The sequence below is a fragment of the Caenorhabditis remanei genome, chromosome II (genome assembly GCF_010183535.1).
Source record: "Caenorhabditis remanei strain PX506 chromosome II, whole genome shotgun sequence".
Taxonomy (NCBI): Eukaryota; Metazoa; Nematoda; class Chromadorea; order Rhabditida; family Rhabditidae; genus Caenorhabditis; species Caenorhabditis remanei.
The window spans coordinates 13,803,710-13,828,914 of NC_071329.1; the positions used below are offsets into that span (position 1 = coordinate 13,803,710).

General features: G+C 37.9%; 3 protein-coding genes across 3 annotated transcripts; all 3 read right to left on the minus strand.

Moving 5' to 3' along the window:
- Positions 1 to 4,852: 4,852 nt before the first annotated feature.
- Positions 4,853 to 10,040, minus strand: GCK72_006762 (uncharacterized protein; the record flags this gene model as incomplete). Its single annotated transcript, XM_003110077.2, has 9 exons — positions 4,853 to 5,083; positions 5,133 to 5,349; positions 6,188 to 6,478; positions 6,523 to 6,687; positions 7,503 to 7,625; positions 7,670 to 7,762; positions 7,896 to 7,976; positions 8,084 to 8,238; positions 8,286 to 10,040. The coding sequence occupies 9 exons, from the start codon at positions 10,038 to 10,040 to the stop codon at positions 4,853 to 4,855; spliced, it is 3,111 nt and encodes a 1,036-aa protein (XP_003110125.2).
- Positions 10,041 to 17,092: 7,052 nt separating this feature from the next.
- Positions 17,093 to 19,520, minus strand: GCK72_006763 (uncharacterized protein; the record flags this gene model as incomplete). Its single annotated transcript, XM_003109912.2, has 5 exons — positions 17,093 to 17,443; positions 17,936 to 18,034; positions 18,617 to 18,875; positions 18,924 to 19,191; positions 19,244 to 19,520. The coding sequence occupies 5 exons, from the start codon at positions 19,518 to 19,520 to the stop codon at positions 17,093 to 17,095; spliced, it is 1,254 nt and encodes a 417-aa protein (XP_003109960.2).
- A 190-nt stretch (positions 19,521 to 19,710) lies between these two features.
- GCK72_006764 (uncharacterized protein) lies at positions 19,711 to 22,097 on the minus strand (the record flags this gene model as incomplete). The annotated part of the gene is made up of 4 exons (XM_003109793.2): positions 19,711 to 19,968; positions 20,835 to 21,213; positions 21,269 to 21,608; positions 21,659 to 22,097. The coding sequence occupies 4 exons, from the start codon at positions 22,095 to 22,097 to the stop codon at positions 19,711 to 19,713; spliced, it is 1,416 nt and encodes a 471-aa protein (XP_003109841.2).
- Positions 22,098 to 25,205: the final 3,108 nt, after the last annotated feature.

The following is a 25,205-nucleotide window of genomic DNA, read 5'->3' on the forward strand; positions in this document are numbered from 1 at the left end:
GGGGGGAGAAGAAAGGGCAGAAAGTTTAGAAAGTTGTTTAATTGGGAGAAGGGAGAGAGTTAATTTGATAATGAGGGGTCTGGTAAATACGTAGTAGATCAAAAACGGATTCTACATTTAAGAACTTGAGTACTGGAACTGATTTCAAATGAAATGCTAGTGGTATAGAAATCTATCTAGTACGGTAGTTTTCTAATAAAACTTTTAAGAATGAACTATTCAGAAAATGTTTGTCATAGATGCACCAACTACCTTTCGGCACATAAATTGGCTTGAGAGTTGGTACCGTAGGAGCGGTTCAGGCGGCCCCAGTCCGTGTGTTTTCAGTGGAAAATGACCAAATTTGACAGTGCATTCCGGTGTCAGTTGATTGTCCGACGAATTTTATTTTGTATGGGTTGGAGAGAGCCTAAATAGCGCATAATTTTTGTAGTTGACCATTTTTTTGCAGGGACACTATCTTGAAAGTTACAGGCAATTAAAGTCATATCTCCCTGTAATCGTTTATTTCAGTACTTGTGTACTAGCGAAATTTAGGAGCAAAGTTGATAACTTTTTGAGCGGTACTGTACTTATACATAGCTAATATACACAAACTCAAAAATCTGTTCATTTTGTTTGAATCTAAACTTAAATTTGAAGAACTACCAGCACTACCACGTGACATGTTTCCAAAATGCTAATCTTCATATAAAATTTCAGTCCGATCTATACTTTTCCTTCTTTTTTAAAAAATATCTTTGATCTAGCCCTCCCAAAATCGGAATCTTCAAAGATTTTGACGGCTTACGAAAGCTAATCTATGTAAAAAAGTAACCAACAGAAAAAAACGAACGTAGAAGAAAAGTGAGAGAGAGACAGTGTTTGAAGACTGACCATGCCATCACAAAGACACCACTTTCTTCTTCTTTTTCTCTTCTTTCTTTTCATTCATTTTCTCATTCTCTAAATCTCTCTTCTTCTACCATTATCTCACTCATTTTTGACTGGTCTTTACGATCCGTTTGTGGCCACTATGATCGGATCGGAAAAGGAAATACATGGCTTTTGTGTCGGATAGGAGGGGGGAAGGAGGTAGGAGAAGATGAAGGAGAGGAAAGGTTGTAATTTGTAATTGTATAAAGAGAGATATATAGGCGATGAAGGATGAAGGAAATGAAGTGTATCAATTTGAACTAGGGAGGAGGGGCTTAAAATATGTAATAAGAGGGAGAGAGGTGTGAATTTAGAATATAATTTTTGTATAGGTAATACCAAACGAGAGATGGATTAAACCTGTCATGAGAGGACCAATATGCTAGGATTTGCTTGTAAAGCATGACTCTCACTAGGGAAGGCTCCCGAGTGACCGTGGAGTTATAGGACGTGACCTCCCTCTATCATTGGAAAGCTGAGAAAACGCTGATTCCAAATATATATTCAGTTTTTGTCCTCGAGGACTGGTATTCGAGAAAAACGAGGCTAAAGTTTGGACCGCTGACAAGTCATCCTTACCGACGTGCCACAAAAACTTTGACCTCATTTTTCTCGAATACCAGGCTTCGACGGCAAAAACTGATTATATATATTTGGAATCAGCGTTTTTTGCCGCTTTCTATTAATATAAGTCACGTTCACGGTCACTCGGGAGCCTTCCCTAGTCAGACAGTAATTCAGAGCATGATTTCCAGCCAAAATGATTCTGAAAGTGAGCCACTGCAGAAAAATGCAGCTCTCACTGGAATTCGCCCCAAAAACAACACATATTTGAACGGAAATGCAAATTTCTGTGAGATCATCTGACTTTGTATGAAATGGTTTATGCAGATTATTGTGTTAGTTCGCAACATTTGTTTACAGTTTTTTCGGCTGAGGTCGGAAAGTCAAAAGTGAAAGAGAGTCAAACTGGTTGGGGTTTTGAAAATTGTATTTTGGTGTGTGTGGAGGGATAATATAATAATTGGAGGCATGTTATAGAAGAACAAGATATGAATTCAAGAGGAAATTTGAACCCCGAAATATCGGTTAATGTTTTCACCACAATGTATCAACCAGAAAACTCATAGCAAGTCTAGAATATTCTTGCCACGTCATCGACTTTTAGTATCTGGTATCTGGCATCTGAATCCAAGTTGTTCTTTTTCATTCACTCATCACATCACCATTTTCTAAACAATCACGTCACTCATCCATCAAAAAAAGAAAGATAATAACTTCAAAACACACAAAATCAAAGATAGAAAGATACAAATTGGTCGGAAGTCCCAATTTTTTCATAAGAGTGAGAATCTTTCAACAAAATTGATCCGACCTTATGGGAAATGAACTGAAAACGTTCTCTGACACCTATTTCATACCCAATTTTTATTCATTCGTCAAATTTCAACCCACAACAATTATTTTTTCGACTTCTCTCCGTCTCCACTTGATACGGTATTCCCTATAATTTATCACTCTTGAAACCTTCATAAATCACTCAACAAAAGATATAAACTGATTCGATGAACTGACAGTTGGTTTTTCTTTTCAAAGAAATAGTCATAAAAGTGTAGAAGAAATAGGACAGAGGAGTGTACTGTGACCGAATTCGAAAAACACTTGAGAATCATAAAACTTCCGTAATGAAATAAAAAATTGGATAGGAGAAGTGATGAAAGTTGATGGAAGGATAAAAAGAGAACAGAACGGGGGGAGCGAAGTATTTGTGAAAGGAAACTTGAAAGGCACCAAACTTTTGTGGGTCGCTTTAAAACATATGTCGTGGAAATAATACTCCTTCATTATTTCCACAACTGGTATCGTCTAACTCGTTGACTTTCTCACGTTATACAAGGTGAACTTATTCTTACCCTCAAAAGTTGAACCCAATAACCGAGTGACACGTGCGACATACGCACATCTGGATGACCTTTGCTACGTGTCACTGTCGATGGAAGCTATTGATTTGAAATCAATCAGTATTGGAAGTTAGACATCCATCGATCAACCATCAGAAGTTATTCACCTACCGGACGTCCTACACCACCAAGACGACGTGCTTCCAACAACTACAACAATGGCACCGGATCCTAGAACTCTCAAGCCAAGGTGCTTGACCTTTGGGAGTACAATGATGAACCGTTTGTCTCACTTCTTGAGGTAGTTTGGGTTCACCAATCCTATAAACCTCCTCAACATGGTGCATCGACCGGGAGGACTCCAACAACACAAGAATAGTATTAGACGCACCGCCTGAAAAAGGGAAATTGTCCCTCAACAATTGTCTTCATCCAGGCCCCTCTATTCTTCTGAAAATTATAGGAATTTTAATCAGAAGTTGTCTGAGCAAATGCCTTATGATCTCTGATATCGAAAAAGCGTTTCACCAAGTACATCTACAACAACAATGCAGGGACGTCACAAGGTTTCTATGATTGAAGGATCCCGGGCTATTGGTTCATTTTGACTGTAGACATGAGATTGTATGGATTGTAAAGCAATAAAGACAAAGATATTTTGACCATCGTATTCAGTATGTTCGAAAGTACCCATGAGTCAATTTTCAGAAAATTCTCAACTCTTTTTAAAAAAGAGTTATCTTTCGATAAAACTTCTGATATGCTTGAACTCAAAAATAGAATGGAACTGTCAGTAGGCCAGAAAATTTAAGCCATAATCGATTTTCCTCAATCTCGAAAAAAACAAAGTAAGAAATCGCATAACCCTGAAACACATGAGGGCAAAAGGATCGTACGTCAGAAAATAATCCAATTAAAACTCCTCCCACCAGGGAAAAATAACTACGCATTACCTCATACGGTCTCGATTGTCGTCTCTAGCGAATTCAATAAATTTAGAAAGCTTAAACTAGACAACAAGCAACATTTCTGCAATGTCTTCACCTATGATCTCTGGTTTCTCAGCATTCCTAAACCGTTTTTAAAGATGCGTTTCCCGATCAAAAGTTCTAAAGGATTAGCTTTTCATTTCTCTTTGTTATGCAATTTTCTAACCGAAAGGTTGGTATATTTCTTGTGAGATTTTTGTGAGGCAAGTTTTGGTAAATTGGAAAAATCAGCGAAATGACTACTGGAAGTAAAAGTGATATGTACATTTATTAATTTGAACATAATATTATCGGAATAAAAAAGTTCCGACATTTTTTACCGACGCGAAAGGTACGCGCCAGTGATCTACGGAAACGCCCACTCATCATTAACATTTCTTCTGCAAGATCGGTGCACAGCTACATTGATTTCGCGGGTAAAAATTTGTTAAAAATTCCACTTTTTCATCAAAAAATTTGATCTTTTCTCTCAAACTTCCACAGTGGAAATGAAATTTCAAGGAAAATATATCAAATTTGATGAAAATGTGGATTTTTTAAACAAAATTTTACCCGCGAAATCAATGTAACTGTGCCCCGATCTTGCAGAAGAAATGTTAATGATGAGTGGGCGTTTCCGTAGATAAGTGGCGCGAACCTTTCGCGTCGGTAAAAAATGTCGGAACTTTTTTATTCCGATAATACGTTCACACTAAAATTTGGAGGTCATAAAAAAGAGGAAAAGGACAAAAAGGAATTGATCATAAAACCCGTAACAAGACATCAGAATGGTGGGAGGGGAATGGAGGACATGAGAATCTTTTCTGGAGGTTATTTGATTGTCCTTCGGGAGAAGGTATTGAATTAATCAAAGAAAGGGAATACATAAATGAGATCAAGGGATTGAGGCACAAGGGGGAGAAACAAATAAAAACCATTGAACTTCTAGAAAATCAAGAAATAAGAAAAACAATGAAACAACAACAAGTTTTTAGAAATTTGGGAACATGTAAACAACAAAATATAATGTAATGAGATCAATACAAAAAAAAACTAAATAAATACTATCTATTCTTTGCCTTCTTCATTTCGAATCTTGGCCACTAAATTGCTAAATAAATGTTGAGCTTTTTCAGCATCATCACCAATTCTATCCATCTCTTCTATCATCATATTAAGTCCTTCTATTATTATCTTCTCATCGACTGATTCATTCAAAAGAGTGGCTATTAATCGGCTTGAGATGGCCGCCCGTTCGGCAGCAATATCCCAATTTTCTGAGCCAACATTCCCAGCACGCTGAAAATAAACATTCCAAGTTTTCGTGGGTTTTCAACCAATACCTTACTGAAGTCTGACTTGATGTTGATGGTTGGTTCTTCACTGGTGTGACAACTTCCAAAAGGACACAATCATCATCGTCGTCTGATAAGTCAACAGTTTCGAATGAATCTCCACGAGCTGGTTGGGAAGTTTGATCAATGACCGTGACGGCAGGAACAACTTTTTCAGCGGTAACTTGAAGATTTGAAGACGATTGAATGGTGGCAGACTCGACAGCAACGCTGAAATTTTGAGTTTTCGACTTTGACACTTAGCCACGCCTACCAAACGCTTTTTGGGATTTCTTTTTCTTTTAGATGCAGAGTCTGCAGGAGATTCTGAATCCGATGGTACCAAAATGTACGGGGCAGAGATGTTGGGAAGTGAAAATTTTCTTATCCGGAAGTCGGAAGTTGGAAATCGGAAGTCGGAATTAGATTTTTTCAAAAATATTCAAAAACTCCAAGAGAAAAATCATAAAATTGCCGAAAATCAGTGGAAAATTAGTTTTTGGCTGAAGAAAAGCCTGTTTTCTGTCCTTTTAGACCATTTTTCCATGTATTTCTGCGAAATTTACTTTTCCGAAATTTCACCGTTATGGAATGACGGACGTCGGAAATAAAATTCCTTATCCGGAAGTCGGAAGTCGGAAGTGAAATTTCTTATCCGGAAGTCGGAAGTCGGAAGTGAAACAAAGCCCGGAAGTCGGAAGTCGGAAGTCGGAATTCCCAACAACACTGGTACGGGGCATCGGATTCAGAAGACCCCGAAAAGTGACTTCAAAAATTGGCCGTTTTTAAGATTTTTGGAAAATCTTCAGTTTTCGACTTTGAAGCGAAGCCACGCCCACTAAACGCGTTTTTTGGAATTTTTGTTTTGGATTCAAAAATTAGAGAACATTCTGAAGCTGATGGTATAAAAATCTTTGCGGCATCGGATTCAGATGGTAACGAAAATTGGGCATTTTTGAGATTTTTAGAAATTTTGAGTTTCTAACTTTGAGGCTTAGCCACGTCCACTAAAAGGTTCGATGTTTGAAAATGATGATTGAAAACATGCCAATGATGAAAATAAACTCACTTCTCTCTAACTTCCATTTTGTCATTGTTGTTGGTACTTTCGTTTCCTGAGGTTACCACGAAGTCTCCTAAGTTTGCGAAATGGATTTCCGTCATTTGTTCTACTGGAATCTTTTCAATGAACACCGGCGCCGATTGAGTTTTCTCGACGACATTGTTGTTCAGTGGAGCTTTTGAAAGTTCCATCGGAACCTCAATTTCGTTCTCGACTTCGAGACAAGATCCATCAGTATACATATCATTATGAACTGAATCATTCGGAGGTTGCTTGCCATTCAAGGAGCTGTTACTTCTGAAGCATAATCGTTAATAAAAAATGTGAGATTGATAAGTTACCTCTCTCTTTGGTTTTCTTTCATATGAATCCCGTCATCATCCTTCTCAATTCCAACTGGAGAGACTTGCTCTATTGGAGTGGTGTCCATTTGGTTATCGACATGAGCTTGGAATGGAATACACGAAGAAGTAGACAGTGATATAGGTTGGACAACATTTTCAAAGCTGAAAATTTAGGAGTTTTATTATAATTTCAGTCTTACAGTACCGTGCAGTTGGATATACAATTTGGTCTTTTTCAGCTGAAAATGACCAACTTTGAGGGGGTGTTACGGTATCAATGATTGCCCCACAAAGTAACTTATGTATAAATCATACATAATAAAGATAGAGCTCTATTTTTATAGTTAAAAACTTTTTTGTACAGACGCTCCCTAAAGAGTTACAAATCGACAAAGTTATGTCTCCCTAGAATCGTGGCAAAAAATTATTTTTGAAAAATAGAATTGAAAGTCTTGGAAATTAATTTTTGAATTACCGCGCATAGTTTCTTTAAAGATTAAATTAAAAAATATCTCAAAAATGCAGGAAAATGTTGAAAATCTCAATTTTGATCATAGAAAATTGATCAAAACGTTTAATTTAATCTTTAAAAATCCGTTTTCACTTGTTGTCTTTTTTATAATTTCTAATCAAAGCCATAAAGGAATAAACGACCAAACAATGGGCGAACGACAAAAAAAAAATTTCAATACTTTGACGGGCCGAACGGGCGGAAGATTTTTTAGCGGGCCCGGCCCGTGACAAGTATGCTCTCTCAAAGTTAAAGTCGCTCAGACTTGTCAGAATTCGATTCACTTCAAACTATTAGCACGGCACTTCTCTTACAACAGCGCTCCACCGGAATGCCCTTGAGAAATGTCTCTTTTTCTCTGAGTCTCTCAATTTCGCACACTATTTCCTTCGGTTTCGGTAGAGCGCGGTTGTAAGAAGCGTGCCTTGCCAATACAGTACCCGTATTTTCCAACCGATCAACTCACCTTTCAAAGCGCGCTTTCTTCTTTGGAATCTCACAAGTTTCTATTTTTGAAGATTGGATAACAGATTCAGGATTCACGGCTTCCTCAGAAGGACCCGGCTCCTCAAAGCGGTGATCCGATTTCCTGGAAAAAATTGATAGAATTGGTCTTGTCCCTAAATATCGAACCTTTTTTTCGATCCGACTAATGACATTGGTTTCTGAGAAGTTTGATTATCAGTGTCTTCGACGGATATCCACGCGGCACTGGTACTCGGCTCACTGAAAAGTATACATTTGAATTAAATAAGCTATTGTTTTGAATTGCTATTAGTGTTTGAACATAGTGAACATGCATGAAACTAAGATTTTCTTTTGGAAAATGCCAAATTTCACAAATATTAAAAACTCATACTTTTGAGCAGTTACACTCTTTGGACGTGAAACATTCACGAAGTCAAAACAAGATTCCCAGACTTCACGACTCTGTCGGTCTCTGAAAATTTGTTAATCTTGTTTGTCCACTAGGTGAAAAATGAAGGTTCTAAGTGAGTTGGGACACGTGTTATACACAAAAAATGAAAGGTCCGGGTAGGTACTCACTTGTCACGAGTTTGATTTGTCTCGATTCGTTGTCTCCTCTCTTCTTCACGCTGCTTCTTACTTAAGTTTTCAAGGACTTTAGCGATAGATCCTCCAGATTGACGTTGTTGATGCTCATTGGTTTTGGGTGAAGTACTTGGTTGAATAGTTTTATCCTAAAAAATTAATGAATTTTGATTCTCGTTAAAAAAGTCACACTAACCACTCCAGATGTTTTTGGAACTTGTGATGCGCAAATCAAAAGCCATGAGTAAAGTTGAGTTAATTTCATTTCAGATTTATCAGGTAGTACTAATCTGATGTCGGCCATAGATACCGGCGGTTGCTGAACATGAGTCTCATTTGCCGGCTGAACCAATGTTGATACACTATCATTCCCAAAACGTGCACTCAGTCGATCCAAAATTTGTGCTGCCATTTCTGGTGTGAGTGATTGGGTACGGAGTACAGTATTTCGTAGAGGATCGTTTGTTTTCAGCAAGAGCTCATCCAAAAGATCATATAGTTCTTGTCCTTGACTTGGTTGCTCTGTGTCCAAATCTACTTGTTGAGAAGTGCTTGGAATGTTTTTCAGTCCCTCTTGAATTGTCTTGTATACCTCTTGCTTTAATATTTCTGAACCGACTGGAATAATAACTGAGGGACTTGTTTTTTTGAGTAATTGTTTTGGAGATGACTGGCGTGAAGAAGATTGGGACCGACGTCTCTCTTCTCTCGGTTTCTTCACTGACTTTCTGATCGGCAGTTGGGGTTCTAAAACTGGCGGATTTTGGTTTGGAGATGATTGTGACGAAGACTGAGCAGATGTTGATGTAGAGGTTGACGGTTGTGAAATTTCTGATTGAAGTTGAGAACTTTGTAGCACCAATGGATGTCCAGCACCATACAATTCCACTTTGATTTGCAGCAGCTCAGCCTCCAGCTTCTTTTGGTTGTCAGCAACGTTCTCAATACCTGTGTGATTCATAAGGAAGGTCTTTGCAGAAAAATTCCTCAACATCTCTTTGTATACAACATATGAAATCTGGGGTCTTGGGTATTCCGAGGCGGGTTGATTCGACAACTTCTTGTCTCGTTCTTCCATAAATTTTTTCATTTCCATTGTTTGATTGTATAGTTTTTCAATCAGTTGTCCCATTTCTGGCTCCATTTTGCCAATATTAGGAAGACGCGGACCTCTGCCTGTTGGAGATACTTGAAGCTGCTCCGGACTTTTCAACATTTCCTGTTGTTGTTGCAGTTGCTGTTGTTGTTGTTGTTGCTGTAGTTGTTTTTGTTGTTTTTGTAATTGTTGTTGAAGTTGTTGGAAGATTAGTGGTGTGAGTTGTGGCATTTCAGCTGGCGTTTGTTGCTGTTGTTGCATTTGTTGTGGAACTTGAGCTTTTGGTTGTTGCTGCACTGACTGTTGTTGTTGCGGCGGTGGCTGAGCTGGCAGTTGTTGATGTTCTTTATGCTTCGGTTCTTGTTTACGTGGTCTTCTTTCACGCCGAATTTGTGGGATCTTGTTTTGATTTGCCTCCAGAGATTGACCATTTGGTAGTTGCGGAAGTTGTTGTTGTGGGAAAAATGGTAATTGTGATTGAAGCATCATTTGCATCAGGTCTGGGGAAAACTGTGGGGAAAACGGTAATCCATTCATTGGTAGTGGGAGTTGTGGTGAAGTTTGACCGATTGGAGAGACTCCAGTTGGAGACAATTGTGGTGACGGTTGTGGTTGAAACATGGGAAAATTATTAAAAAACGGATTTGAGAACTGTTTTTGCATTTCCATTCTCCACAAGTGCTCTTGCTCGGCCCTGAATTGTTCGATAAGCATACATTGAGCAACTGGGTTGTGGTGTGCTCGATTTATCTCGGTTGCAAATAAATTTCGAAGTTCAGTGAATCCCAAATGGGAAACTGGTGCTGGATTGACATAGAGACCAGGAGTAGCAGGTTGTGGAGGTCCGGATGCCATTTTGATCTGCAATTCAGTTGTGATCACGGAATCAGACAATGGTTCTTGAGAAGACAATGAATTCCAGAATTGGTAAAAAGTTTATTCCAATAGGCCAGAATCAATGTTTATCACTGTTTCTTACTGTAAGAAAACTTATGTTATTGAACCTCACAATCTCAAATAATAATTTTTAAAAGCTATGTTTTTCGGTCTGAAAACGAGATTTTTGACTAGACAGCTGTGAAAAAGAGCGAACATTTCGAGTCAAAATCTATCATTTCTAGCTGAAATCAGTATTTGGTAGCTTTTTGAGCTATTTATAGCTTTTTCTTCGTATTGGGAGCAATCTTCCGCTGTTTTCGGTTATTTTTTATCGGTTTTAATAAAATTTCAGACACTGATTGCAATTGTAAGCAATTTTTACCGGATTTCGATAGTTTTTCAGCTAAAAATTATATTTGCAGTTATTTCGAGCTTGAGTCGAAAAGAAGCTTGAAATCGTCTGGAGCGACTGTGACGCGTTTTGGTAATTTTCAGACCATAATTTTCGGACTTCCGGCTATTTTTGGTAATTTTTGACCGGTTTTCATTCATTGTTCGTCAGAAATTTGCAATTTATCGTCGACCCAAAATGACTCAAAGTGTTTTAAGAAGGCGTCTATTAGTTGATTCCCATCAATTCTATCCTCCATAGTCGCTCGAAACAGAGACACACCTGACTTTGAACTCAAGACTGAACGTCTTGCAGAACAGTTCAACAAAACAAAAAAGAAGAAACGTGTTCTCTCTCTCTCATTTGAAACTATCTCTCTCCACTCATATCATTTTTCTCCGCAGAAACATTGCCGTATTTTGCACTTTATTGCCTCCTATTTTCTCTACTGACGAGACGAGATGCACACACACGCATACACACATACTATCTATCTATCTTTTTGTGAATGCCCCGGGAGCGATGAGTGGCGTCTGTCAGGCGGTGGTCGACGACACTGGCAGGATGGCGAATTTTCGTTCAGAAAAAAATTGAGAGAAAAAAGAAGAAAATCTACCGGAGAACTAATCAAGGAGGGCCGGAGGAGAATTAGTTATGTTCTCTGTATTTCAGAAGATCAACACCAGAAAACTGAACTATAAATTACAAAAAATTTGTTGAAAAGTGCACTTGTACTATAAGGAATTTGTAACAGATTGAAATAGAGATACTATAATTTTTTTTTAGAAAATCAAAGGAATCATTCTATTGAGGAAACTCAGAAAGAATCAAATGCTTTCTAAGAATGTGAGAGACAAGGTTATGATTTCAAGGTTAACAAGTGTTCAGAAAGGAACTTTGATAACAATCTAGAGACTTTCGGAGAATGGAAAAACTAACGAGACTAACCTTGAAAAATGATCGAGTAGTAGTAGTAATGAGAAGGAAAAAGTTCAAATTACGAGTGAGAGATGAAATCGGAAAAAAAGTGGCTGTTGGCTGGCAGAAAATGATAACGGACGGGGAAAGTAAAAAGAGAAAAGTTGTTATCAGTTCTGGGAAAGGAATTCCGAATTCAATAAACGATTGAGTTATTGGCTATAGTACTGAAGGCTGGGGCGACTTGAGCGTGTAATGAATTATTTTGACTTTTGAGAGGGGCCCACATACTTGTCAAGGTCCCGGCCTGGCCAGGCCCAAAGGCCCAGTTTCAAAAAATGACCCTTTTTTCTTCAGAATTTCTTGTAATTCTGAATGATTGTTGACTTTTTTAAAAAATTGACTTTTTCGAGAAAAAAATTCAAAAAATTTGAACTTTGAACTTTGGCGCCAATTCATCAGGCCCGGGCCTGAACAACTATGGGCCCCAGAATCAGAATCAATCAAGACTAACTAAATAAGATTGTTCTGTTGTTTTTAACTAACCTTCTAAAATATTCGGGATCCCTGAAACACGAACATCAACTGGCAGCAAACCAATGATAGACTAGAGACGAGCTGTAATGGAAAGTGGTTTTTTTTCAAAACTATAAAAAGAATAAGCGATTATAAAACATGAGAACCTCCTATTGATACGAACTGACAAAGGAGGAGGAGACTGAAAAGAGACTGGGGTGTAATGAGGTCACATTCGATAAGAGAGACAATTTTTTGAGAGAGAAAAGAACCCTCGCGTCTTATCACGAATTTCAAGGCCAAAAATGATAATTTATTGGCTAATCAGAAATGAGAGCTAAATTTTTCGTTGAGAAGAAAGGAAGGGAGAGATACGGTCTTGTGACAAGAAGAGTTTTTACTTTGAAGAGAAAAGAACAGAAGTGCAAACACGGAATAGGAATAGAAGAAGGTGAATGAAGAAATAAAAAGATGAAATATGAAATTGATGAAGGGGGCGTGGCCGAATGCCGCGGGGGAAGGAAACAGAACAAGCAGAAGGGGTACAAACAGAAATAGTGTGAGTTTGATAGAGGAATTGTATTTTTTCGACGATGGCGGAGAAAACGGCCGAATGTTCTCTTTTTTGCGATTCTTTCACTGAGAGATAGAGATATGAGGAAAGAGAGAATGGTTTGGCTTCGGGTTCTCTCTCTCTCTCTTTTTCTGATAGAACTGTTCTGAAAACGCTATCACGACGGGAAAAAAGAAACTAAGAGAGTCGAACGGTATAGAATACGCATACCGTCGAAAGTGACGGAAGTCGCTGTCTTCAGGCTCAACTCAGTTTCAGTTCAATACATATTTAGCTATACAGGCATCGCGAGGCGTAAGGTCGCCGAAACGCGATCCGAAGACCTGGCTGAGTGCCAAATTTAAATTTTGTCGTATCTTTGGTCATATCGAAAGTTCTAGAAAAATGACCACGGATTACAGTTTTTCAGGTATTTATTAAGTAAGATCATATAATTTACACATTTCGGGAAGCTTGGACTTGGATACTTCGAATCCTTCCCAGTAATTCCAGAACTTTTTCATTATTCAGTAAAAACAGTATTTCAAAAATTAAACAGAATGCCACAAAATACGTTCTGATGTTCCGCTCTGTCGCATTACCGATTGCGCAATGTCAGAAATGTCAGAAGTGACGTCAACACCGTTTCAATTAAAACTTCGTGGGTGGTCGGAAAATGCCCTTTACGTCTTGAGCGCATGTGACTTCAGGTAAATCATGATCGTTCAAGAACGCAAAATAAGCATTCAGATGGACTGCTTTCTCGGACTTAAAGCCCCAATAATCATAGAATGATCACGGCTGTTTGAAAGCTCTTATTGGAGAGGCTTCCGAGTGACCATGGAGTTACAGGACGTAATCTATATCATTGGAAAGCTGAGAAAACGCTGCTTCCAAATATATATATATATATATATATTCAGTTTTTGCCCTTGAGGTCTGGTATTCGAGAAAATTGAGGACAAAGTTTGGACTATTGACAAGTACCTTACCTCTCACTTCTTCATGGAACATCGCCTATATTTGGAATCAGCATTTTCTCAGCTTTCCATTGATATAGGTTACGTCCTATAACTCCACGGTGACTCGGAGCCCTTAACTAGTCAGATGTTCGTAACTCGCTTTTCCAAATGATGACCTTGTTACATGAACTGGAATTGAACTATTCAACTACGCGTTTTGTACATTATCGTTGGGAAAATAATGTTTTCCCAATATGAACTCAACCTCTCATTAATTTAGATAATTTTTCGATCAAGGGCCGCCCGGTGATACATCACACACCATCTCATCATTTTCTATTCTTTCCGTTCGATGACAGTTTCTTCTCCACTCAAATCATTTTTCTATCTCTTTCGTCCCATGAAAAAAATGAGTGATCTACACAGTCACCTTCAAATTCCTCGTTCGACTTTTGTCGAAGACAAGAACTGTTACAATAAAATGGTGGCGTGGTCAAAAGGGATAGGTGAAAAGGAAAAAAATGAGAGAGAAGCGGCGGTGGCGACGGAAAGAGAATCGACGAACAGTGGCGAAATGATCATAAATTTCCATGTCCACAAGTCAAAAAAGGAATAATCTAAAAGCCAACAAATCCTTACTAATCCTACAAACTCTCGAAATGTGTGACATAAGAAGTGTACAATTTGGGGAAGAATGACGTTCGGTATGGAAGCAGATGGAAAAATCTAGAAGGATTCAGACATACAAATCGAGAAAAGGGCGTTGCTCAAGAGAGTGCTCTAGAAGCTTCTAAACGGGAAAAAAGCGTTGTCCACCTCGAGATACAACATAATGAGCACCCCTTCCTCGCGCGGTAAGAAGATTATAGAGGGAATGAAATAATTGGTATCCATAGGGTTCTCTTGGAGTGAGTCATATGAAGAAGGCTTATGCGGAAAATAACGAATTGTTATTCACTCTCCCTGACATGTGTGAGAAAACGAGTGAATAGAGTTTAAATATCAGGGAGGGATTTAGGGAAAGAATGAGCAGAATATATGAGGAAAACGAGAAGGGCACATGACCTCGAATGACATATTTTATTTTCAGATATATTTAGATAATCCCATCCCGAACGTTCTGACTAATGGATGACGAAGGTTGGAGGTATAGAAAATGATATCAGCGGAAAGCTAGAAAGTTACTGATTTCAATTCTTGAATCAGATTTTGCAAATGACCAACTTTGACAGTGTATTTCGGTGCCATCTGAGCATCTGAAAAAATTAATGTTGTATGGGTTGAATAGAGCAAAATTAGCACATCATTTTTGTAGTTGACCATTTCTTCGTAGGGACACTATCTTGAAAGTTACAGGTTGTCAAAGTGAACAGGTCCAAAATTTCACTAATAAGAACTGAAATTAGTCGATTTCAGGGATAAATTACTTTGATGGCCTATAACTTTCATGATAGTGTTCCTATAGAAAAATGATCAACTACAAAAATTATGTGCTATTTTTGCTCTGTCCTACTCATACAAAATAAAATTTGTCGGACAATCAGGTGACATCGAAATACACTATCAAAGTTGACCATTGGAGACAGTGAGATGTTTACTCCCACCTTGCGTGCAAAAGGCGATCAGAGATGGATTAATGCGTCATGTGTTCGAACTGAGAAGGATTTATGGATGTTGCTATATCGCCCTTCAAAAGAAACCATAATCTCTTTTTTAGGGAAAAAGTCCAGAACGTTTTTCCTGATTTCGTCACTAGATTAACCAATGTATTATCATATGACTTTGAACATCCGTACTTGGTTTGATGATCATAAATTTTTGAAACAAAAAGGTCATATTCAGTTTCTGAACAAAACAATAAATAACCACTATCCCGTGTACCAGCCTCCGTACCACTTTAAACAAAATCTTCAACCATTCGCAAAAAAAAAAAGATATTTCTCTGTTTTATCAAGAGAGGAATCCGCTTCTTTTTTTCTTCTTTCCCTTCGCTTCTTTGTCATCACAAAAAGATTGATAACCACCTATCAGATATCCTTCAATAAGTTCTATCTCTTCGAACGAGGTCATACTGACAACTGCCGTCCCCCCACCCCGATAGCAAAAAAAAACATTTATCATTTGTGTTTCATCGGAAAGAAGAAGAAGAGAACATAGTACCTTGCTTCTGTTTCTTCTTTTTCTTCTTTTTTCTATCAAGGGCGGTTTTTTTCCGAGAGAAAAAAATCTCTGATTATTTGGAGGAGATAGGGAATAGGAAAGTCGAAAAAACTGACAAATTTAACATTGGCGTTCCCAGTTCTCTACACATATCTGTTACACAAAATTCAGAGAAAAAGTTGGTATAAACAAAAAAGTTGTAACACGAGAACACACAGTCGACTCGATTTGAAATAGATACCGATCTGTCAGCGTGGGTTGGCATTTGTCAAGATAGGAATCTACTGGGGGGAGTAAGGGAGAGATGAGTTATCGTATTCACCAGTATTTAAATAGTTTTCATGGTTGTTAATATGAAAAATGTGTTCTCCAAATCTCTTCAAAACACCTGGCATGGCAACATCTGGCGATTGAAAATCACGAGTCATTGCCGCGCAATAGGAACCTTGAACAGTGTAATAATAATTTTTAATGAGACTCATATAACAGAATATGTAGAGTGTCGGTGTGAAAAAACAAATAGAGAACAGAGAGCAGGAGCAGGATTACGGTTGTCACTGAGCAATTAGACAAAAATGTTTTTGAAGCATGAAGAAGAGGGTGTGAATATGCAGTACTGCTCAAAAAGTTTATTTTTTTTGACTGTTTTCTGTGTAAAATGGTCAACTTTGATAGTGTATTTCGGTATCACTTGATTGTCAAACAAATTTTACTTTGTATAGGTTGGAGAGAGCATAAATAGCACATCATTTTTGTAGTTGATTATTTTTTTGTAGGGACACTACTAAGAAAGTTACAGATTGTCAAAGTAAAAAGCTCCGAAATTTCGCTAACGTACTACATAAAATTAGTCGATTTCGGGGATAAACTATGTACTTTGACAGCCTATAACTTTCATAGTAGTGTTCTTACAAAAAAATGGTCAACTACAGAAATAATCTGCTATTTTTGCTCAGTCCAACCCATACAAAATAAAAATTGTCGGACAATCATGTGACACCGAAATACACTGTCAAAGGTGGCCATTTTCCACTGAAAATAGCCAAAGTCGACGTACTTCTAATATAATGCTATAGGCTATGCTTTTTTTCCTTTCCCCTTCAAAACTAACTTCCTATGGCAATTTGAATAGATTACGCCTGCGATACAGTGCTGTGAATTATTGAAATCAGCATTTTTCAGAAGTTTGTCTGAAAAGACAAATAAAGCGTTCAACTCACTAGAACACAAAACAAAAAAAAGATTAGTGAGGGTATATGATACCTCTTGTAACCAAAAATGTGATTCTATATAAAAGTTTTAGCGGTGTTTATATTTATAAAACTTGTCTGGTATATAAGAGAAAATACTTGAGCATGAAATACAATAATCTGGGAAGAAAGATGGGGCGGGTGAAATGAACAAATTACAACAAAAAAAACAAATAAGAAACTGAGTAGCCAGGGGAAAGAGACCTTTGGAGAATCACGAAGAACAAAAATTGGAGAAAAAGAAAAATAAAGGAAAATCATATGAAAACGATAATTTATTAAAGTTTTGGAATCAACTCTTTCGATTCCTTAGCTTCTTCCTTGTGCCCTTCTGCCTTGACGGCCTTTGCCTTCTCTTCGATTTCCTTTTCTTCTTGTTCCTTCTTCTCGGCCTCCAGCATCTCCTCCATATACTTCAAATCTCCAAACGTTTTCACCGCATCCGGATACTCTTCCTTCTCCAAATAGTCCAAAATCTTCTGAATTCCCCCTTTGTGAAATTCGAATCGATCTGGATGATTGACGAAGAGCTGGATCATGCAGTTTCGAATGGCGAGGGCGTCGTGGTCGACGGGCATGGCTCGTGAAGAGGGACCAGGTTGATCTTGGTGGTAGAGAGCTTCAGCGTACTGAAATCAGAATTCAGATACATTGATTCTCAACCTTTACACTACCTTCCAAAATATACGAACTTTGGCCGTTTTCAGTTGAAATGTTCCAACTTTGAGAGTGTGTTATAGTAAATCTGATTGTCCCGTCAAATACATTTTTAATTGATTATACAGATCAAAAGCAGATCTCCATTTTTGTAGTTGACAACTTTTTTGTACGAGCACACCCTAAAGAGTTATGTTCATTTTAAGACGACAGCTCAAAATTCATTTGCTCCGACGATTTGACGGAGAAATTAACTTTTCGATATCTAACTTTCTAGGGAGTGTCTCCACAAAAAAGTGGTCAACTAAAAAAAATGAAGCTATACTTTTGTTCTACATTATTCATTAAAAATCTACTAAGTGTGACAATCAGAATTACCATGACACACTCTCAAAGTTGGACAATTTCAACTGAAAACGGCCAACGATCGTATATTCTGTTTTACTCCCTTTAAGAAAACTCACCTCATAGCGTTGATGTTGATTCTGTTGTTCATCGTTCAAAGAGCCGTCAATCTCCTCATATCTACCAACCACCGATATGTCGTTGACCACCTCTTCCATCTGAAAATTAACTACTCAAACTGTTTTCTGAAAATAAATTCTGAAATCAAAATTTGTTAAAACCATTTTTGCATCCGTACTCATACGTACAACACAGAAAAAATTATGAAACAGGTTAACTTCTTGTGAGTCTTGAAAATGCTCATTTTTGCACTGAGAAGACACAAAAACGCGAATAACTTTTTTCAAAGAATCATTCAGCAAAAACAGAATACAGATTTGAAATCAAAAAAAGGTTCTGTTGTGCGGCTGGAGGTTAAGTTATCATTTATTGGAAGATGAAAATAGATGCTCACCTCTGGGCTTTTATACCAAGCATAGAGGCGGAGCTTACAAACAATAGAAAAGAAGATAGATGATGATTCAGCCAGACGGTGAACCATCAAAGAGCGGAAAGATGAAAGGGTCAAAACAAAGGAATTGTAACTATGACTCTTTCATCAAGCAAAGAGATACAATTCTGTAGGAATTGTATACAGCGCAAAATTTCCGTTCTGGCGATATATGTCTCGAACTGTAACTTTATCTCGACCCGGGATCCTTTCCTAGTTAATCTCCTTTACCCCCTTCAAAAAAACTCACCTCATAGCCATGATGTTGATCCTGTTCCGCGTCCAAAGAACCACCAATCTCCTCGTATCTTCCAACCACTGGCTGATCGTTGACCACCTCTTCCATCATTCCATGTTCACGATAACTCTGAGCATAGTAATTTACTACTCCGTCATCCTGATACTGATGTTCCTGACTCTGTTCTCCAACTTCAAAATCATTGCTCGAATCCATCTCCGTTTCTTCCTCTGCGTGTCTGGGAACACCTTCGTAGTTTTCGTCGTCGGAGCTGAAAATAAATTGAGATTGAGATAAAAAGAAACCATCCCAAACTAACTCTTCGCACTCTTCAAGTGACCCGAATCCAATAAATTGAATTTCATCGTCTGTGGCAGGCGGAAACTTCTCGTTGAATACTCGGTCTCGAAGCTTGTTCTCGAAATTTTTCAGTGTTTCCCGATAGTACTTGAACTCCCCGTAGTAGGGGAGGCTCCACATAGCAGTTTCAGTTTGGACGGTATCCAAGTTTTGATTCAGAATGGAGATACGAAGCTTCCTTTTCACGCTTGATTTACAAAGGGTGAATACCCGACGGAGGCTGAGAACTGAAAGGATATTCAAATTGTAAAACGAGTCTGGATCTGAGGGAAAACTAACCTGAAACAATTTGTTCCGTCCGTTCGTACACCTCGATCCCAACACTCTCCCATGCACTATATTCAGCACGTGCGGCGTGTTTCCAAATCTCCGGCTTGCCTTCCAAAACCACTAACACCACTCTCTTCAAATTGATGTCCTTTCCGACATCACACGTCGCCTTCTTTTTTGATTTCTCCGTATATATTGCTTTGGTGATTGGAAAACGTCTTGGTGGGATTTGAACTGGATTCCGCTTCGTTGAGATCTCGATTTTCACAACTTTGAGGGAATTCATCTGAAAATATTATTAGAAGAAAATATGAACAATACAAAAAAGGATAAAGATATAATCATGGATTGAAAACCCAATGTATGAGAAAGTATATAAAAGCGCAGATAAAGCGATCTTCAGTTTATAAATGTAAGAAAAAAAGATTTTTAGAAAATATAAAACATAAAATATCGATTCACAATCGAAGTGATATTTAGGTCTGTCGGGGTCTTTTCGTTTCACAGGCTTCCTCATTCTTTAAGCGATTATCAGTGATTCTTCGTTTGGTCCTGGAAGCCCGTTCGCAATCTTCAAACATGTTATCCAACTTTTTGTAGGGAACTTCGTCTCCGAAAGAACAGAATTCGTGGAAAATTTGACGATATCCACGTCTTGCATGAGGGTTCCTTTGAAACCGGTGGAGTATGAGATCCGTAAACACTCCGGCGACTTCGATCATATGTTCCGTATCCTAAATGATGAATCATTTGGTTGGAGAGGTCGGCATTTTTTTAATATGGTTGTTCATAAGGATGATTTCGATACAGCAAAGATAGTGACCCGCTAATACAGTATCGTGCAAAAAGATGCGAATTTTGGTTTTTCAGTCGAAAACAACCAAATTTTAGTGGGTGTTACGGTATTACTGATTGTCCCACCAAGTAAATTATGGATAAACCATACAGAACAAAGGTAGAGCTTCATTTTTGTACTTGACAACGTTTTTGTAGGGACACTCCCTAGAGAGTTACCTATCGACAAAGTAATTTCTTCATCAAATCGTCCTATTTCAGTGCAAAATCGAGTGATTTTTGAGCTGTCCCCATAAAATGACCATAACTCTCTAGGGAGTGCTAGTACAAACAAATTGTCAACTAAAAAAATGGAGCTCTACCTTTATTCTGTATGGTTTTTATATAATTTTTATTGTGGAACAAACAGTAATACCGTAACACCCTCTCAAAGTTGGTTATTTTCAACAACTGAAAAAGGCTAAATTGTATTCCTTACTGCACGTTACTGTAACTAAACCTGTAATAGAGGCGCACCCTCTAGCAATAGTTTGGAGCATTCTATCTCGGCTGTCTTGAAATATATGAAAACTTTTTCAACTGAAGAAATATTCTATGAGAATTAAGCTATATTTTTCCGGTTAGCAGTTTTTTTTATATTTTCTTTGGGAACCGAGATATACCGCTTCGAACAGGGGCGTGCCTTTATTATAGGTTTTACGGTAAACTACTTTATTGTAATTCTCAAAACTGTGAGCCGAATCTCATCCTATGTCCTACAAAACAATCATCTCTTGTGATTTTAGCAGAGCGAACTCCAACTAACCTTGGTTGAGCCGTTTTCCAATGGATTGTTCTCAGCGATGGCTTCTGGTCCGTCGACGGGTTGAGCTTGGTGAGTATCTTCCAATCGAATCGGGTTGTTGGCTGACTTTCGAGGAGAAGAGGTGTCTACAGGATCTACAGAAGATCTGGATCCATATTGAAGATGTTGGAGTTGGGATAAATGGTGCACCTTCATTTCTTGTTCTGGTACATGCTCGGACGTCGGTGGCATGAAGTAAGTTGGATAAGTTGGACAGGGGTTCGTGAAAAAGAAAGTTGGTGGGAGTGGGGGTGAGAATAAGGGTTCTGATGGGAATGAGGGTCCTGATTGTTCAGTTGGAAGTGGATGGAATGATGGAGGAGGCGGGGCGAAGTTGGTACTGAAATTATGAAGAATGAGATGATTCATTTTGAAAAAAAAGCTTTTAAACTCACCTCTCTTGGTTTCCCGTCGATTCTTCTGGCTCAGTTTTGACCACAGCAAGGCTTTCAGTTTGATGTCCAACGTCCTCGTATTCGATTATGACATCTTCGTCATTCTCGAAAGCTCTAATCTCCTCTTCATCAGCTTCCAATCCATTATACTTAGCACGAAGTTGATCTTCGTACGGCTGAAGAGTGGTACGGTAGAATCGAATGTGTAGATAGCCTGGGAAGTTCTGGTCTAGGTGGGTTTCAGTGCTCGTTTCGTGCATTCTTTTATCTTTGATGCACTCTTTCAACATCTTTCGGAGAGAATCCTTCGCGGTTTTCCACATGGTTCGAAGCACTTCCACTGAAAATATTATTTGTACACTAGAAATTATGAAATTTCTAAAAATTTACCTTTGAGAAGAATTGCTTTCCTACAGTACATGTCGACTGCTATCTCTTCCCAGTGCTTTTTGAAGACCTTCACACCTCTTTTGGTCCAGAGTTCCACATTTTGAAAGATGAGGTCGAACAATAAATTACGGATTTCCTTGGCTTCCTTCTCAGATACGGTAGACAGTTCATGAAATTTATGTGCTGGCAAGTCTCGATATTGTTGGAGAGTCATCGATAGTCCACGGATGCGATCGGGAAGAGGAGGCTTCCACTTTCCGAGTTTGTAGAGTGGAATTGGAGCATCTTTCTCTTCTCCTTTCTCATCCTTGATCTTGATTTGACCTTGGGTGAATCCTTCCAAGTATACTCCTCTAGCTGCAGCCGCTCTGGCGGCATTGGCGATCAAACGAGGAGGGATTGTTGGCTGGACGGAGGAGGAAGAAGAGTTAGAAGACATTCTGAAAGAGAGAATATTTTAGAGCTAGAACCATGTCAGAAAAGGGCAAGTGGAGTTAGAGGGAGAGAAACGAAAAAAACCACTTTATGAAATGCATTTACAGTACCGCTCAAAAGTATATTAAGTTTTGCTTTTTTCAGTAGAAAACGCCCAACTTTGAGAGTGTGTTACGGTATCTCGGATTGTCCCACCAAGTAAATTATGTATAAACCATACAGAAAAAAGGTAGAGCTTCATTTTTACAGTTGACAACTTTTTTATACGGACACTCCCTAGAGAGTTACATATCGTCAAAGTTATTTCTCCGTGAAGTCGACCCACTACAGTGCAAAATAGTGCGATTTTTGAGCTGTCGTCTTAAAATGACCATAACTCTTTAGTGAGTGTTCGTAGAAAAAAGGTGTCAACTACAAACAAAAATGAAGCTCTAATTTTGATCTGTATGATTCATTAAAAACCTGCTAGTTGCGACAATCTGAATTACCATGACTCACTCTCAAGTTTAGACAATTTCAATTGAAAACGGCCAAAGTTTGCATCTCCTTGCACGGTACTGTAAGAGAGGAGGACAGAATCAATTAAGTCAATCAATCCCCGGTAACCAGCAAGAAAAAAGAAAAAATTTTGAGAATCGAAAAGTTGCAGCAAACATCAAAGCCCTCGCCGACTTGCAGCAACGAAAGAAATCGGAACAAAAAAAGAAGGGAAACGGAAATTGGAGAGAACGTTTGACAGTTGGGAGAGAAAGTAACTGATAAAGAGAAGAGGAATGGAGTATTATCTTACACAAACTGATTAACATGGTATAGGCTATGTTTGTCTTCATGGTCACAAAGTTCATGAGTAAATGGACAAGTGGTAATTGGATGTTGTAAAGAATGAACTTTTTCATAACTGGAGGACGAAAAGAGAAACCACAACACATGTGTACCAGAAATTAAGAGGTCTGTCAAGTGCGCTCTAATTGAAATATGATATTGAAAATCCCAAAAGATGAGGTCAGGGCTACCAATGCAGCCGCGCTCTATTGACAAAAATGGTACTTTTTTGCGTCCGTTCCTGTCAATAAAGCGCGGTTGCATTGGTAGTCCTTGCCTCATCGTGCAACTATGTTATCGTATTCTCAATATAAGACGGTCAAAATTTCAAAATTTTTTGCTAGCGATTATATTTTATTAAAAATTGAGAAACTCTGTACTAGCACATATTCATTTCTCAGCTTTGATTCCGTTGAAATATGTGTGAAAAATATCATGTAAGCACAAATCTGCTTCACTTTTGTCTGTTCACGTCATTTTCTGTTCTTTTTTCAAAGTTTATTCGAAAGTACAGAATCGGTATGGATACCGGTTCTGTACCAAGAAACTCCTCCAGATTTGGTATTCATACCTATTCTGTACTCTGCATAAAAGATCACGTGAAAAAAGTTTTTTCTCCAAGTTTATTCGAAAGTACAGAATCGGTATCGATACCAATTCTGTACCATTGTAAGTTCTGTATAAAAGGTCACGTGAAGAATTGAAAATCTACAATTTCAAAGTGTCAAATTTTATTTATGATTATTTTCGCTTACGTGGATTCAAATTTGATTTTCAACTAGTGGATAAACTGGCCAAAATGACAATTTTTGAGGAAAAGTTACCTAGATTCTGTAATTTGATTTTGATCAACTTCACCTTTTCTTATTCAACAACATTAAAAACGTCCGTTTTAATGAAATTTGCATAAAAAGGTTTGAAAATGTGTTTTCTTTTTAAATAAGAGAAGGTAAAGTAAGTTGATCAAAACCTAATTACAGAATCTAGGTAACTTTTCCTCAAAAATTGTCATTTTGGTGAGTTTATCCACTTGATGAACATCAAATTTGAATCCACGTAAGCGAAAATAATCATAAATAAAATTTGACACTTTGAAATGGTGGATTTTCAATTTTTCACGTGACCTTTTATACAGAACTTACAATGCTGTTGTTTGGTACAAAATCGGTATCGATACCGTTTCTGTACTTTCGAATAAACTTGGAGAAAACTTTTTTCACGTGATCTTTTATGCAGAGTACAGAATAGGTATGAATACCAAATCTGGAGGAATTTCTTGGTACAAAATCGGTATCCATACCGATTCTGTACTTTTGAATAAACTTTGAAAAAAGAACAGAAAATGACGTGAACAGACAAAAGTGGAAAACTCTGTGCTTCACGTGCAACTTTTTCTAGCAATTGCCAGTTTATTGCAAAATCGTTCAAATTCAGGGAAATGCTGTATTTTCAGTACAGATTACTCACAGAAAACCATTTTTCAACTAGCTAGCAAAAAATTTTGAAATTCCAACCGTCTTATATTGTTTTTGATCTACCAGAAAGAAGAAATCTAATAAAGTTGGTCAATCTACACAAAAATGAAAAGTGCCATCAGAAGGCCATCAGAAGTAACAAAAAAGTTCCCTCCTTAGCATGGAAGTTGGGACAAAAGACAGAGAGTATTGACATTGAGTCATGATTAGAATTTGTCGAGTAAAGAGTCAAAAAATGGTCAGTACCAAATGGTGTCAGACCAGAGGAAACTGCCGGACGGGATCAGGAGAGTTGCGCACAGTTCGGTAGATTAAAAAGTTATATCAATTGGAAGATGATGAACAGAAACGAAAGAGTCTTCCAGGAGAGGAACAGAGAAGAGGAACAGAGAAAAAAAGAGGAAATAAAAAATAAAAACAAAAATCCATAAAGATGTCAAGAAACAGAGAAACGGGAGCGAAGACAGTGTAACAAAAATGTTTCGAGAGTTTCTTCGTTCAATGGGGTCATACAATGTCAACATTAAATTACGAAGAAGGAATCGAAAAAAAGTGTAACTTTGGTATTTAGGGAAGGTGGGACTAATGAGAGATGAATATGATCTGGAACAAACGTACTGTAGATAAATGAGAAATGAGTAGGTCAGTAGATACATTTGGACAGAGAATTAGAACGGAGTAATAAACGGAGTAGGGTTGATCAAAAATAGGGTAGATCAAAACGTGAACGGTGTAGAGTAGATCAAAAATGATTGAACGAGAGCTGCAGGAATAGAAATAAGAATAATAAACAAAGAGTTGTTAATTCAGTGAAT